Here is a 16,737-nt window from a genome sequence, read left to right on the forward strand (position 1 = left end):
GAAGCTTTCCCAGTACCCTCTCTAAATTAGTGCATCCTTCAGTCCTTCTCTTTCTTGCTTATTTTTCTCAATAGTGTTGATCCCCAGTCATATTTATACCCTGCCTTCTCCTGTAGAATGTGAGCTTCTTAACAGGAACAATCTATTCTGTTTTGTTGTTTGCTGCTGTAGTCTCAGAAAAGTGCCTGGAAAATAACAGATATCAAATATTGTTTGAGTAAATAAATAAATGAATGAAAAAATGAGTGAATAAAGGGGCACACTCAGGTTTTATATATTTCTCTACCCTATTTCAGACAATTGAGTGTATATTAGCTTACTAGTTTGTACCTGCTAGTACCAATGTAGGGATCGGGTCGAATGGTTGAGTTAGAAAGAGGCACTTTCCGTGTTCAGTATGTACCTGAGTACAGGTCTGCATGGTTAATAACTGTGGCGGTCCATGAGGAGAAGCTCTCTGAAGGGCTTTGCTTAGGTTAACTTGGGCTGAGAAAAAGTCATACTCAGTGCCCCGGATTTTTACTTCTCAACATTGACACTTACTCCACTCATCCCTCTCCATTGGTAAAGTCTCACCATGGTTACAGCTTGGTGCAGTGGTGTTGTGCAGGGTAGATGGATAGAGCTGCACTTCACACCTGTTGATTAAGAAACTCTGAGGATGGGGCCTAGCAATCTGTGTTTTAGTAAACCCTCCATGTGATTCTGACGCACTCTAAAGTATGAAGCAATTAGCCCATAGTATCGCAAAAAGCAATTAGTGCTTTTAAATTGTTCACAGAATGGTATTTATTTACCAGTTACATTTGAAAAAGAAGTCCCTTCTTTAAACAACAATTCCTTTGAAGTAATAATGACTGAGAACTTCTCCAAATTAATGTCAGACATCACACCACAGATCCGGGAAGCTCAGAGAATACCAATCAGGATAAATGCCCCAAAACCTTTATACCGAAGCATATTATATTCAAACTGCAGAAAATCAAAGATAAAGAAAGAATCTTGAAAGAAGACAGGGAAAAAAAACGCCTTATCTGTAGACAGACAAAGATAAGAATTATATCCAACTTCTCCTCAGAAATCATGCATTCAGGAAGAGAGTGGAGTGAAATATTTAAAGTGTTGAGGGAAAACTAACCTATAATTCTGTACTCTGAAATTATCCTTCAATAGTGAAGGAGAAACATTGCAGAGAATAGATAGTGGGCCTCGATTACACACTTTTTGGGTAAACTGATCAGATGGCAGCTTGTAGAGTCAACCTTAAGGACAGTGTGTCCTTGATCAACCTGATGGGGCAACAAATAAAGAATTTTTCGTTGATAACGGATTTCTCAGAAACTCTTGTGAGTTTAGCGTTGGAACCAACATGACAGGTTGTTTGCATATTGCGTATCTGCTGAGGTCTTGCTATCAGCACCTCTACCTCACTTAGGACAGGGCTGATACATTCCTTATTTATGATTATTTTTTTCCTTTAATTTATTTATTAAAAAATTTTTTTTAGTTTATTGAGGTAACATTGATTTATAACTGACACATTTCTGTCATTAGAATTTTTTAAAAAATTTTATTCACTTTATTTAAACAAAGCAAAACGAAAAACTGTTCAGCCATTTCTTTTACCTTCGTACCCCCTACCTCTTGTAATCACCAGTCTGTTTTCTGTTTCCATGAGCTTGGTTTTTGTTGTTGTTGCTTTAGATTCTACATAGAAGAGAGATCATATGGTATTTGTCTTTCTCTGTCTGACTTATTTTACTTAGCATAATGTCCTCAAGGTCCATCCATGTTGTGACAAATGGAAAGATTTCACTTTTTTTATGGCTGAATAACATTCCATTGTGTGTGTGTGTGTGTGTGTGTATGTATGTATGTATGTATACCACAATTTCTTTAGTATTTATCTATTTATCTATTGATTTATCCATTTATCCATTAATGGACATCTAGGTTGTTCCCATGTTTTGGATATTATAAATAATGCTGCAGTGAACATGGGGACTCGTATATCTTTTCAAATTAGTGTTTTCATTTTCTTCAGATAAATACTCAGAATTGGACTTGCTGGATTGTATGGTAGCTCTCTTTTTAGATTTTTGAGGAAGCTCCATACTGTTTTACATAGTCGTTGCACCAATTTACATTCCCACCAACAGTGCACAAGGGTTCCCTTTTCTCCACATCCTCGCCAACACTTGTTATTTCTTGTCTTTTTGATAATAGCCATTCTAATAGGTGTGAGGCCATATCTCATTGTGATTTCGATTTGTATTTCCCTGATGATTGGAGATGTTGAGCATCTTTTCATGTACCTGTTAGCCACCTGTATGCCTTCTTTGGAAAAATGTCTGTTTACATCTTCTGCCCATTTTTCAGTGGGGTTGTTTAGGGGGTGTTTTGCCATTGAGCTGTATGAATTTTTTATATATTTTGAATATAAGCCCAGTGATTTAATTATTCATGCCTATGTAATGAAACCTCCATAAAAATTCGGAAGGACAGGGTTCAGAGAACTTCTGGGTTGGTGAATACATATGTTGAGATATGGAGAGAGTAGTGCACTGGAGAGGGCAAGGAAACTCTGCCCCCCTTCCCATATACCTTGCCCTGTGCACCTTTTCCATCTGGATGTTCATTTGTATTCTTTATCATGTCCTTTTATAATAAACTGATAAACATAAGTAAATTTTCCCTGAAATCTGTGATTGCTCTAGCTAATAAACTGAATCCAAAGAGGAAGGAGGTCATGGGAACCTCTGATTTATAGCTAGTTGGTCAGAAGTACAGGTAACAATCTGGACATGTGACTGGCATCTGAAGTGCACGGAGGGAGTCCTTGGAATCTTCAATCTGTTGGTCAGAAGAATCAGTGTTAACCTGGACTTGCGATTGGCCTGTGAAGTAGAGGGCAGTCCTGTGGGTCTGAGCATTTTACCTGTGGAATATGATTCTACCTCAATTCTGATAGTGTCAGAATTGAGTTGAATTATAGGACACCCAGCTGGTGTCCTGAGCATTGCTTGCTGGTGTGGGAACCCTCCTCCCCAACATGCACACACATTCATGTTGGAATTGGTCTCAGAACGATTTTACATTTGTAAATAGATATGAGCACATATTTTTAAGAGCAGAGGTTAACAACCATTATCCCCTAACATTTACTTTGTTTAAATAATCAGTATTAAAATATATCTGCTAATAGTTTACAGCTTAACTCTTTCTCCATTGTGGCAGTAGAAACTGTAATCCTGTAACTGAGTACTGATTTGTCTGACTCAGTGTTGAGTCAGTATTGACTGACTCAGTATTGACCGAGGTCTTAAATGTCAAGAGCCATGAAATTAGCATCAGGTCCCTTAAAAATGTAAAAGGGTTGATAAATCACAGCACAGAGAGAGAACGTTTTTTTTTCTTTTTGGGGCGAGGAGAGTTGTTGGTCTTGAATTTTTTGACTTCAGTGAGTGTTCTTTAATTTATTATATATATTTTATAATTTCTTTATTCCTTAGCTAAATGATAGACATATATATTGCTTCCATTTTGTGGCTATTATGAAGAAAACCTCTACAAACATTTATATACTAGTCTTTTATAGACATATGTTTCTGTTTCTCTGAGGTAAGTATCTAGGATTGGAGTTTCTGAATCATATGGTAAGTGTATTTTTAATAATTTATCGAGATATAATTCCAATACGATAAAATTCATCCATTTACAGTATATGACTTAATAGTTTTCAGTATTTTGATAGATTTGTGCAACCATCATCACAATCTAATTTTAGAACATTTTCATTGTCCCCCAGTGGGTACGGGATGTTTCTATTAGCAGTCACTTCTCACTCCCCCAGCACCAGGAAAACACCAGTCTACCTCATCTCTATGGATTTACCTATTCTGGATATTTCATGTAAATGGAATCATATAATAAATATCTTTGAGGCTGATTTTTTTCACTTATTCCAGGTTCAGACATTTACAAATAATATTCCATCATATGCCTGTACCACATTGTGTTTATCCATTTATCATTTGATGAATAGTTGGATTGTCTCTACTTTTTGGCTGTTATAAATAATGCTGCCATGAACATTCATGTAAAGGTTTTTGTGGACATATGTTTTCATTTTACTTGAGAATGACATAGGAGTGGAATCTCTGGACCATATGATAACTGAATGTTTAACATTTTGATAAATTTCTAAACAGTTTTCTAAAGTGCCGGTACAATTTTACTTTCCCACCATCAATGTGTAAAGGTTCCAGTTTGTACACATCCTCAACAACACTGGTGACTGTTTTTTTAACTATAGTCATTAGGTGTGTGTGAAGTAGTGTTTTATTTGGGTGTCAATTGCATTCCTTAGTGACTAATGGTGTTGTGAATTCAGTATTTTCAATTTGTAATACTTTTTCTTCAACTTTTTCTTTTTATTATACTTTAGTATGTGATAATATAAGATCCTCTTACCCCTGTCCACAACTGTGTTCTTCTAAAATTAGATGGTTTATTCGCTTGCTAGGTTTCCAAGGTTGGCATTGTAATAACAAAATTTGGAAAAAATAATACAGAGAAAATGTTAAAGGAAACATATGACAAAAAATATTCAATGACTAATATTAAAAATATTAAAAAAGAATCATAGGAATATTCATAATTGTAGTCAGCACAATAGGGGACTCAGATCAATGAAAGCATATTATAGAATTTAATATGGATGTGACATTTCAAAATCCATAATAAATATATTAGTTCATTTGGTAAATAGTGCTAGATCAGTTGGCTGACATTTTGTAATTAAGGTAAAGTTAACTCTGTACTATATACTATATACTATAAATGAATTCTAAATGTATGAAAAAGTATTAAGTATAAAAACAGACTATAAAATAACTTGAAAAAATTAAGTTAATCTTTATGTGAGTTTACTGTGATAATTCATTTTTTAAAACTCTAACAAGAACAGCAGCAACTAAAAATATTACTTGTTTAGCAAATATTTATTAAACACCAATTTATATGCCCAGCACAGTTCTGGGGATTAAAGATGCAGCAGAGAACAAAAAAGCCCAAATCCCTTCTAACATTGCAGTTATATTCTAGTAGAAAGAAGTTAGCTGCCTGGGCCTTGGAAATAAATCTAGTCTCTTAGGTGGCAGGTGAGAATTTTTTTGTCACTCCCAACATCTTCACAAGTTGATTAACTAAAACCCTATTATCTTTGTGATTGGAGCCCTTAGTTGCTCACTGAACTGAAAAAATAGTTAAAGAAATAGAATCATAAACAGTATATATACACATATATATGTATATATGTGTATATATATGTAATATATAAAATACACAAGTAATTTAGCATTTTTAAAATACAGAACAAGTACATAAGTAGATACACATCAATTCACCAACTGTTTTACCAGTGTTTCCACTCCAGTGATTTCCCATTCAGTCATCTTCTGTTCCTAGCCCCATGATCAGGACAAACTGTCAGTTACCATTTCTGATGGTCCAAGAAGGACCAGTGCTTGTGATATCACTGTAACAGGAAGTTAAGGAATGAGGCAGACAGCCAACCATCCTTTTCCGTAATGCTCAGTTATGGTATAGATAATTCATTAGGGGAAAGTTCGTATCTTTTTTTTTCAGTATTTCATAATTTTGGCTGTAACATTAAAGTGACCTTCAGACAGTCCCAGACATTAGGTATCTGATAAGAATTCTTCTAATATTTAGCTTTTTTCAAAATGCTCTAAAAAGATTCACAAATATTGTTCATCTCTTTGAAGGGAGGGAGACAAGACTCTTTATAAAATAGCTAGTAAGGGATTTTCAGCCTTGTGGAAGGAAAACATGTTTAAAATAGGACAAAATGAAAAATAGATTCAGCTAGCATCTTCTCTTCAATGTAGTGGACCACAGTTCTAATTGGACACTTGACAAAACCATGATTAATAATAATAATAGCCCACATTTGTGATATGCCAATTAAAGGTCTAAGAATTTCACATATATTTGTTTATTTAATCTTCAAAACAAGCAACTTGATCAGGTAACTGTTATTACTGTTATTTAATTAAAAAAAATAAATACCAAAGCAGAGAGGTTAACATATTTTCCTAGGTGAGGTTGTGGCTGGGATTTGAATCTAAGTGGTTTGACTCCAAGGCTCATGTTAAGTAGCATTGTGTAATGCTGTTTCTTCAAAATATTAATTCTTCAGTAACTTAGATCTGTGCAGTTCTTGCTAATTCTTTTCAGCTTTTCAGAGAGATATCTTGTTTTCTTTTTCATCCACAGCAGTGGATTTTCAAATCTGGATTCCCATTGGAATCACCTGGGGAATTAAAAGAAAATTCTGATGCCGCCACCTCAGGCCAATTGAAATGGAATTTTTTGACGTGTTGCCTGTACATGTGTAGCTTTTCAAAGCTCTTCAGGTGGTTCTACTGAACAGTGAAGGTTAAAAACTAATGTGTGCAAATACAGAAACAAGGAATAAGATTAAATAGTGCAGAAGTACCATATAATGTAAATACTTGTCCACCACAGGAAATAATATTTCCCAAAATATACCTCAACTTTAAAAGAAGAAATTTATGAATAACATTGAGTTCTGAGGTTTTCTTCGTTTTGTTTTGTTGCTATCTGTTTTGATTTTACATAGCATTGATAGTCATTGCTCTGACAAGTGAGGTAATTATTACTCTCATTTCCTCTCACCTTCCTCCCTGAGTATCATCATTTTGTTAGATTTATTATACCTACATTGTCAATGCTTGTAACACGCATATCCACTCTATCAGTGTTCGACTGTGTGTCATTTTACCAGAGTTCTCCATTTTTAATTATTTTTGACTCAGCTGTTGGATGGTTGGATTTCATAATTATTTTGTCTTTCTAATTATCATTTCAGGGGCTCTAGTCTCTGAGTTCTCTTTGTAAACATCTTCATTTTATTTACATGTGAATGGCATCTTGACTGAGAATCAGACTTGGGAATCACTCTTTATTTTTCTCTGAACTCTATGGATGGTACTCCATTGTGTTATGCCTGCAAAACAGCTTTGAAAAATGAGATCAGCCTGATAACTCGTCCCCTATAAGTGAATTGATTTCTTCGGCTTTAGACTTTTTATATTCTCAAAGTAGGTGAGGTGTTCAAGACTGTGAAAGCTGTTCTAAAGCATTTCCTTTGTAAATTTGGCATATGACGTATTTTTTGTACTCCTTTTGAAGTGTAAGATATTGGTTGAAACTGAGCCATGAAGAGACTTTTTCTAACCTTCTATTAGCATAGATAATCTTGTATTATATCTGATCTTCTTCATATTTAATCTTAGAGTATATTCCACATTTCATCAGTAACTGTGATATTTACTGTAGGATTATTTTGCAGATTATGTTCATTGTGTTCTGGAATTTATATCCTCTCCTTAGTTTTGTAGGAATTTTTATAATGAATACTATAGAATTATCTGGAGAGATAGCTAGATAGATATGTATCTATGCATTTTAATATGGTAAGTTAAATTGATTTTTAAATGTAAACTAAACTTGCAGTCCTGGCACAAATTCAATTTTGCCATGATAGCTAATCTTTTTTTAATACCTTTCTAGAATTAGTTTACTAATATTTTAGTTTTTTGCTTCAGTTTACAAGTGATAATTTGTAAATATTTTCTGTACATTTTAGTTTTTTGTGTGTAAATCTCTGATTACTTGAAGAAGGGTCCCTCTTTTGTAAGGGTCTCTATAATAGTGAAATTGGTTGTTTCTTAAATTTTGTAGAATTTACTGGTAAAACCATCTGGGCCTATTATTTCAAAAGGGATGATTAAATAACTAAATCAATTCTTTAATTATAGTAAGATTATTCTTATTTTCTATTTTCCACTGAGTGAGAGTTTATAACTCACTTTATGAAATTAATGAATATCATCTAAATTTTTAAAATATATTAGCATAATATTATTAATCATTTGTGTCTGTTCTGTTATATGTAGCTGCTATAATTTCTTTCTTACATTTGGTAAATTGTTTTCTTACACCTTCTTGTATTGGGTTGGCCAAGAACTTTTTGGACAACCCAGTATTTCTAATCAGTCTTCTCCATAGTAATTATCACCCTGGTACAGAAGAGCCTTCACTTTCTTTCTAGTTTAGTGATGTACTTATATGGAGGTTCTACCAAGTATTATATACATTATCTCAATCTCATGTGGCTGACCTGATAATTATTTAGAGTTCACATATCCTAATAAATCAACTGCCTTTAGAAGCAAGATGACTTCTACATTAAAGCATATATTACGTAGCATTTCCAAAGTCTTTTAAAAAATAATTTAAAATGTCCTGTGTTATCTGTTATGAATATAGGCACAGAAATCCTCAAAAATACTAGCCAACAGGATCCAGCAACATTTAAAAAGAATAAAACAAAATTACTGGATGAAATATATCTCAGGAATGAAAGATTGGTTTAGCGTGTAAATACCAATCAATGTGATACACCATATTAATAGAATATAAAGGAAAAAGATGAACATTTCAAAGGACACAGCAATAGCAAAATCATATATGTAGCAATGATTTTAACAAGAATATATAAAAAAACGTTTAAAACTCAACAATAAAAAAACATAACAATTAAAAAATGGGCAAAGGATTTGAATAGACATTTTAAAAATTAGAAGGTAAGTAAATGGCGAATGAGCACATGAAAAGATGCTCTATGTAATTAGTCATTAGGGAAATGCAAAGGAAAGCCACAGTGAGATAGCACTTGTCACCAACTACTATGACTTAAACTATTAAAAAAAAAAAGAAAGGAAGTCATATTATAACAAGTATTGGTAAGGATTTATAGAAATGAGAACCTTATACATTGCTAGATAGATCGGAAAACAGTGCAACCACTTTGGAATACAGTTTAGTAATTTTTTCGAAATATTAAAAGTAGATTAACATTATCTTCTAGCAGTTTCACTCATTGGTTTATACTCAAGATAATTGAAAACATGTTCACACAGAAACTCCTATATAAGTGTCTATAGCAGTGTTATTTATAATAGTCAAAAAGTAGAAACCACCCAAATACCCATAAACTCATGAATGGATAAACAAAATATGTATGTTCATAAAGTGAAATATTATTCAGCCATAAAAAGGAATGAAGCACTGATACATGCTACAGCCTTTAACCTTGAAAACATTACGCTAAATGAAAGAAGCCAGAACAGAAGAGGATACATATTTTATGACTCCATTTCTATGACATGTCCAGAATAGACAAATCATAGTGACAGAAAGTAGATTAATTTTTTCCAGGGGATGAGGGAAGAAGGAAATGGGAAGTGACAGCCAATATGTTTGGGATTTCTTTATGTGTTCATAAAAATATTCTAAAATTATATAGTAGTGATGATTGCACAACTCTGTAAACATAATAAACAACAATGGACTGGACAATTGAATTGGGTAAAATTTATGATATGTGAATTACATATTAATAAAGCCATTATAAAAATGTACTATTATAATACCTAAAATATTTATATAATAATTATGATATTCATAAAAATAAGTGAATGTACTTATTCCTTCAGTATATAAAATGATTCAGTTTTATGTGTAACAGCCATATCTCTAATTCATAATAATATTAGGACCAGCATTTTTATTAATATTTTAATATTTCTGAATATTTGGAGTGATATAATTGAAAAACAGATAAAAATATAACTTCCAAATTAGAATTTTAAAACATCTGTGAAACATCACTTGACTTTTCTGGTTCCTGACAAATGGGGACCAGATTAGACCACTGGTTCTCTCGCTGAAAAACAACCCTAGATCAACACTTCTCAGACAGTAATGTGAATATAAATCGCTCGGAGATTTTGTTAAACTGTTTTTATGTTTCAGTAGGTGTTGAGTGGGGCCTGAAAGTCCTCATTTCCAACAAGCTTTCAGTTGATGAAGGTGCTGCTGATTCACAGAGCACACTTTGGAGAGCAACATCTTTGTGGGAGTAGAGAAGAGAGAGTAGCTTAGATCAAAGGAACTAACATAAAAGCAGAGAAAATCCTTGGCATTCCTAAGACTGTGGTACAGTGTAATGGGGGCTTGTCAGCAGCCTTGTGTATGAATGACAGGATACAGGCATGGGATCAGAGACAGGAGAAGAGCTTTGAAGTTTGGTTCTTACCTTTTCCCAATATTGTCCTGGAGAATTATGGCCAACCTATTCACACTTTGAGCAGCAACAGTCCATGCCAACAATTGTTTGACAAGTAATATCAAAGCAGTTCCAGGGTTATGATGGGATGACCAAAAATAGGTGCTGCTGGTTTCCACTCAGGGAGGTAGAAGACTGGAAAGAGCTTTGCTCCCACCCCTAAAATAAGAGTGACAGCAAAAGCCATACAAAGCAAATTCTCAGTTTTTTTTAAGCTCCCCTAGAAAGCTGAAGCTGGAGGGCAATAAAGTGGCCCAAAGTCCAAGGAGGAGTAGGTGCTTACAGGAAGAAGTGGGATGATAGCAATTTTCTTCTTGTGGTAGAGACGGCTAGGTGCCGAGAAGAAGATTTAAGGTGGTTGGTGAATTGGTAGAAACCTAGTGTACTCTGATGAGAGAGCATTAAGTCTCTGGGGGCCAGAGTTAAAGGGAGAGTCTGCATCCTCTTGAAGGTTTTTACTCCGCAAACCTCCCTGGTTGCTCACAGAAAGGACTGGAGTGAGTCAGGAGAATGTGCTCCCTGTAGCGCAGACCTGGGGGGAGGGGCAGGCAATTTGCCCAGATTCCTATATTCCCTGTAGAACAAGTGTTCATCTGTGGGGAGAAGAGCAACACATACTGTCATCCTTAGGACCCTGGTGAAAGCTCATTGCAGCTTCAAAAAACCCTTAAAAACAAAAAACCCCACCTCTCCCCCTGGGAAAGAGGCTGGAATTTGACATGACAATCAAGTAGAAGATCCCAAAGAATCTACAGAAAAGCTCCTAAACTAGTGTAAGTGTTTATCAAGGTTGTAGGATGGATATATGATCAGTATACAAAAATAAATTCTATTTCTATGTAATGGCAGTAAACAATTGGAATTTGAAATTATCTATCTATATATATACATATATATAATTTATCATAACGCCATTACATTCTTAAGTGTAAACCTAACAAAATATGTGTAGAATATATGTGCTGAATGTTATGAAACACTGATGAAAGAAATCAAAGATAACTAGATAGAGAAATACACCATGCATGTGGTATTGGAAGACTCAATATCGTTAAGATGTCAAAATGATCTGTAGATTCAATGTAACCCCAGTGAACATCCTACGACACTTTTTTTTGTAGATGTCAATAAGTTGACTCTAAAATGCACATGGGAATTTTGGAAGTGATGAAACTTTTCTGTATGGAAATGTGATGGTGAATACATGATAATGTATCTCTCAAAATCCTGAAAGTGTATCTCTCAAAATCCAGAAAGAGTGAATGTTAGTGTATATATATTTTTTAATCAACCAAGACATAGATGTAGTAATCCAGGATGGAATGCAGACTGTGACAAATGAATCTAACTGCGTTACAGATGTTTGACAACCTCACTGAATGTAATGGAGGAGAAAGGAGCTGACTTAATTCTCTCTTGAATATAGTACCATGACTGCATAATGTAGAACTAAAGACAAATAGAACTGTACATATACAAGTTACTCTAGTTTCTTACAGGGGGATGGGTTTGCAATTCTGAAAGTACTTTATATGTATACTGTGGCTCAACAAATAAGTAAATCTATTTTCGATAGTGAGAGCCATGTTTTTCACTGTTGAAAGAAACAAGTTAGAAATAGGCAAAGGGGGAAGGTCATAATGAACCCTGTGATGCTGGATTGCAGTTGGTGGAATTGGAAGTGACAGTATAACACTTAGGTTTTGCTATATTGTTATCTATTCATTAACTTCTAGTTAGGAAATATTTCATTAGTTTTCCTCTTGTGGTGGTTATCTTTCCTCAGTAAGATGTTAAATTCTTTCAGGGGAATTTCTGTCCCTTGTCTGATGTCGGTACAAGATAAGGATGAGATACTTAGAGGTCACAGTCTATATCCACTGCCAACTGACTGTTTCACTATAAACTTAAAAGGCTAGTAAATTGCCTTTTTCAGATTTAAGTTAGAATTGTTGTTTCTAGTTCATAGAAAAATGAATTTTGGCTACAAATTGAGACCCTTTTTATTAAAAGCTATGAGTGGCAAATATACATCAAGAAGTACATTTAGACTATAATTATTCAGACAACTAGAAATGTACATTTTACAATAATTACTTTGGTTGTATCACATCTTATATCAGACATACAATTATTTATAGATTTCTGCCAGGAAAAAAAATACTTTCAAAAATATAGTGCAGAATGTTGTTTGCTATGTGTTAGTTGAAAATTCCTAGTGATCTTTGTTTGCTAGACTAATTTTGCAATAATATACTATAGAAATCCTCTAGAAATGTTCAATGTTGCAGCGTCTCAGATGAAAAAGTACTGGGCACTGTTTCTGTGAAATATCCGGGACATCTGTGGTTCCAGAGAAAATTAAGTCTTCCAGTTCCAGGCGTAAAACAATCCTACTTTGTGAAGTCATATACATGTCATGAACATATCCCATCATGGTTTCTTCTTCACGGAAAATGAGAATCAAGGGATTTGAGGGGGTTTATGAAGATCACCAATTTTTCCCCCTCTTTTCAGACAAGAAATTATCTCAAACCATTAAGAATCTAGGCCCTTTTGGAAACATTTTAAAAAAGGAAATGTCACATTCATCACAGCAATAATTTCTGATGTTTAAATCATCTTTCCTTCCTCCCAAATATAGGACAGGTTTGTTTTTGTTTTGTTTTTCACTAAATATCCAGATACTTTCACTTTTTTTTCCTAGTCTCAGCATAGTGTAGTCATCTCTGTAACTGAAAACGTCTTTTTTTTTGAAAACTTCTTTTATTATTCCTCCATCTTGTATTATCTTTTATAGGTCATTTCTGGTTTCTTTAAGCCATAAATCTCCAACCCCTTTCACATACTTACCCTACATGTGGAGGATTTTCTGCAGCAAATAGTGAAACTGGCACACTAAAACTTTAGAGTTACAGGAAACCTCATGCCTTCCGAGCCTCCTTACCCATGTTGATGATCATTGATCAAACATTTGAACTTCACGGTACTCAACAGAATGAGTAATTTTGAAATATCAGATTTTTTTTCTATTACTGCATGGTCGTATATTCTTCAAAGTGGTTCCAATAGAAATAAAGGAGACAGCTTGCAGTTGCCTGTAATACCTTACAGATATATTTCATGTTACTAAGCTTCTGAGGTTTATTTATTTATCTTTTAATTTCCAAAATAATATGTTTTTTCTTTTCCAAGCTAAGGCAAATTCCTCTTTGACTATTGCTCAAATTTCCATAAGAGATATTGTTAGAAAAGTAAAACTATTATGATATTTACTCTCTCTCTCTTTTTTGGGGGCAGATGTTATTCCCTCTGAGAGATGGATAGTAAATTTTGACAGAGACCTTTTAAATGGCCTTGTTTTTGCAATTCTGTTAGGAGCCTATTGCCCATTTTTGGTAAGAGTCCTTTTTATGCAGAGTGGTCTTCTCTTATTTGAAGGAACTTAGCAATTAAAATTTGAAATACTTTCTGCAAACTGATTCTTTTGAAGTTTTAATTTTAAGTCATACCTACATCTGAATGGCTAGCATTCCCTTTTTATTTATTCTTTTATTTTGATTATAATAATCTCCTACTGACAAATGTTAGTATTTAAATGATTCTTTGCTGAACTACAGAGAACAGTTAAAAAGCAGTAATTTTTATTCCGTTACTAAAAGATTTGATTGTTGTCTTTTCCAGATTGAGTCTCATTTTGTAAATATGTACACACAACCGAAAAGTTCTGAACAGTATCTGCACAATTGCCTGATTATTGTGAATGTTCTTCATGAAATTGGCTTTGACATGGACATACAGGTGGGTGCCTTAAAATCACACATTCTATAAATATTTTATGAATTTCTTCTCTTACTTTTTCCAGCTTTTTAAGTTACGGCTGGCAAATAAAAATTGTGTATATTTAGCTTGTACAATGTGATTTTTTGTGTGTACAATGTGATGATTTAACATACATATACAATGTGAAATGATTACCATGATCAAGTTAATTAACACGTCAGCATCCATCACCTCACATAGTTACTTTGTTTTTTGTGGTGAGAATACTTAGGATCTACTCTCTTAGCAAATTTCAAGTGTACAGTCCAGTATATTATTAACTATAATGACCATACTTTACATTACTTCCCCAGAACTCAGTCATCTTATAATTGAAGATTTGTACCCTTTGACCAACATCTCCCCATTTCCCCTATCTCCATCCCCTGGCTACTACCATTTAACTCTCTGGTTCTTTGAGTTTGACTTTTTTAGATTCCACATATAATTGAAATCATACAGCACTTGTCTTTCTGTGTCTGGCTTATTTCACTTACTATAATGTCCTCCAGGTTCATCCATATTGTCACAAATGGCAGGATTTCCTTCTTTTTTATGATTAAATAATATTCCATTGTAAGTATATACCACATTTTCTTTATCCATTCATCTGTCAAGAGACACTTATGTTGTTCCTGTATTTTGGCTTTTGTGAATAATGCTGCATTTGAACACGGAAGTGCAGATATCTGTGATGTAACTGATTTTATTTCCTTTGGATATATACCCAGAAGTGGAATTGCTGGACGATGTAGTAGTTCTATTTTTAATTTTTTGAGGAACCACAATACTGTTTTCCATAGTGGCTGCACCAATTCACATTCCTACCAAGAGTGTGCATGTGTTCCCTTTTCTCCACATTCTCACCAGCTCTTGTCATCTCTTATCTTTTCGATAATAGCCATTCTAACCGGTATAAGATGATCTCTCCTTGTGATTTTGATTTACATTTCCCTAATGGTTAGTGATGTTAAACATCCTTTTATGTACCTGTTGGCCATTTTTATGTCTTCTTTGGAAAAATGTTGATTGACTCCTTTATAATATTCCTTTGTTCATATATTTTAAATCTAAATTGAAACAGTCTTTTCATGGGATATTGCTAAAATGTGGAAATTGAAGTATGACTTCATAGAAATCTACTGGCTGTTTTTAAATGTGTGTAATTATGTACATCTGTGCAATAAGCACGCAGTTCTAGCGATAGGTCCAGTTTTCTTAAACCCCAGCAATGAAGTTTAAGTGCTTTATTAATATTATCTGAGCTCTAAGAATGAATTAAAGGAGCAGATTGTTTGAATATAGATGTTCTATTATTGTTTTCCTATTTGGTAGCAAAAAAGAATTTTCACCTTAGTTTTAAAATAAATATTGATGTAGAGGTCACAATGTCAATACAGAGTTTTATTATGTTTAGACCTCCAAGTTATAATTCCATCTGGCCTTTCACATCGTCCTCTATAGCAACAATCAAAAACATATTATATGCTTACCATTTTCTGAGACTTTAGTTTGTTACTTTAGAGTAATGAAGTAGTATAATAAATTATTCCTGACTTCAAAGAATATGCAAACTCATTGAATTATCAAGATATATGCAAATTAAATGATAAATAATGTTCTACTGATTTAATTGTCAATGTAGGAAAAGAACAAAGCGTAGAATTCAGATAAAAGAAGAGATCAGTGTGATCTAGATTGATCCACCAAAGACTTTGTGGAGAAGGCAGGACTTACTTGGGGTCTTGAATGGTGGGTTGGATTTGGATTGGTAGTGGTAAGAGAGGGTGTTTATTCAGGCATAAGCAGAATGTAGAATGTGGATAAATGACATACATTAAGGAAATTGTGTGAATAGTTTGCCTTAGTTTGAGTTTGGGATTGGAAAAATAGACATAGGGCATATACTGGAATCTTGGGTATCAGCATAAAAAGTCAGGAGTTTACTATGTGGGTATTGTGGGAATAAAGGTGTTTACTCTTACAGCAGTGGTGAGGATGGACCTAGACGAAAGGCACTGGAAGCAGGGAACACAGTACAATAAAAATGCCATTGCAGTTGGTCAAGGAGAAAAGTAGTTTCTCTACTCATATCATTTTAATGGGGACTTAAAATAATAAACTGATACGGGAGATATTGTGAGGTTTGTGAGACCTGGTGACCAGACACAAAAGGACACAAGAGGACCATTACAACAAACTCTGAGTTTTCCGTTCTGTGATTCAGAAAGATTGATGATGCCAGTGCCCACTTGTGGCTTGGTACAAAGTGCTTCCTTACACCTGCTGGAGAAATGATGTTTCATAACGGCTTGCTTTTTCCTTGTATTAAAGTCACTTATATGTTAAAGTCAGTTTGTACCAGGTCTGACATTTATCTTTTATATTGGTAGAGCTATAAAGAGATACTGTAATTAAGGGTTTTGGCCAAAGAGTTCTTTTATAAGAGTTTTAAAGATAACTAATTAAATACTTTAGTGTGGAAGAAAAAAATATTATAGTTCCCGTCAATTTGACAGGTTGAATATCCTCCATGAAATATGCTGGATAGACCCTGCAAAGGATACGGATATGGTGAAACCATACTCATGCCTTCAAATATGTTACTGACTAAGAGTTGCACATATGTCTGGTACAAAGCAGCCAGTGCATGCCAAGAAGACATAGAAACAGTA

At 34.0% G+C, this 16,737-nt stretch overlaps 1 protein-coding gene across 1 annotated transcript in view; it reads left to right on the forward strand.

The window, feature by feature from the left end:
• The window catches only part of CFAP47 (cilia and flagella associated protein 47), a gene marked incomplete at its 5' end in the record, with an annotated part of 301,208 nt that overhangs the window by 13,925 nt on the left and 270,546 nt on the right, over window positions 1–16,737 (forward strand). Inside the window, 2 exon segments of the mRNA XM_057537629.1 lie at window positions 13,541–13,638; window positions 13,925–14,041. Coding sequence (XP_057393612.1) covers window positions 13,541–13,638; window positions 13,925–14,041 — 215 coding nt within the window.

Source organism: Balaenoptera acutorostrata, chromosome X (genome assembly GCF_949987535.1).
Source record: "Balaenoptera acutorostrata chromosome X, mBalAcu1.1, whole genome shotgun sequence".
Lineage (NCBI taxonomy): Eukaryota > Metazoa > Chordata > Mammalia > Artiodactyla > Balaenopteridae > Balaenoptera > Balaenoptera acutorostrata.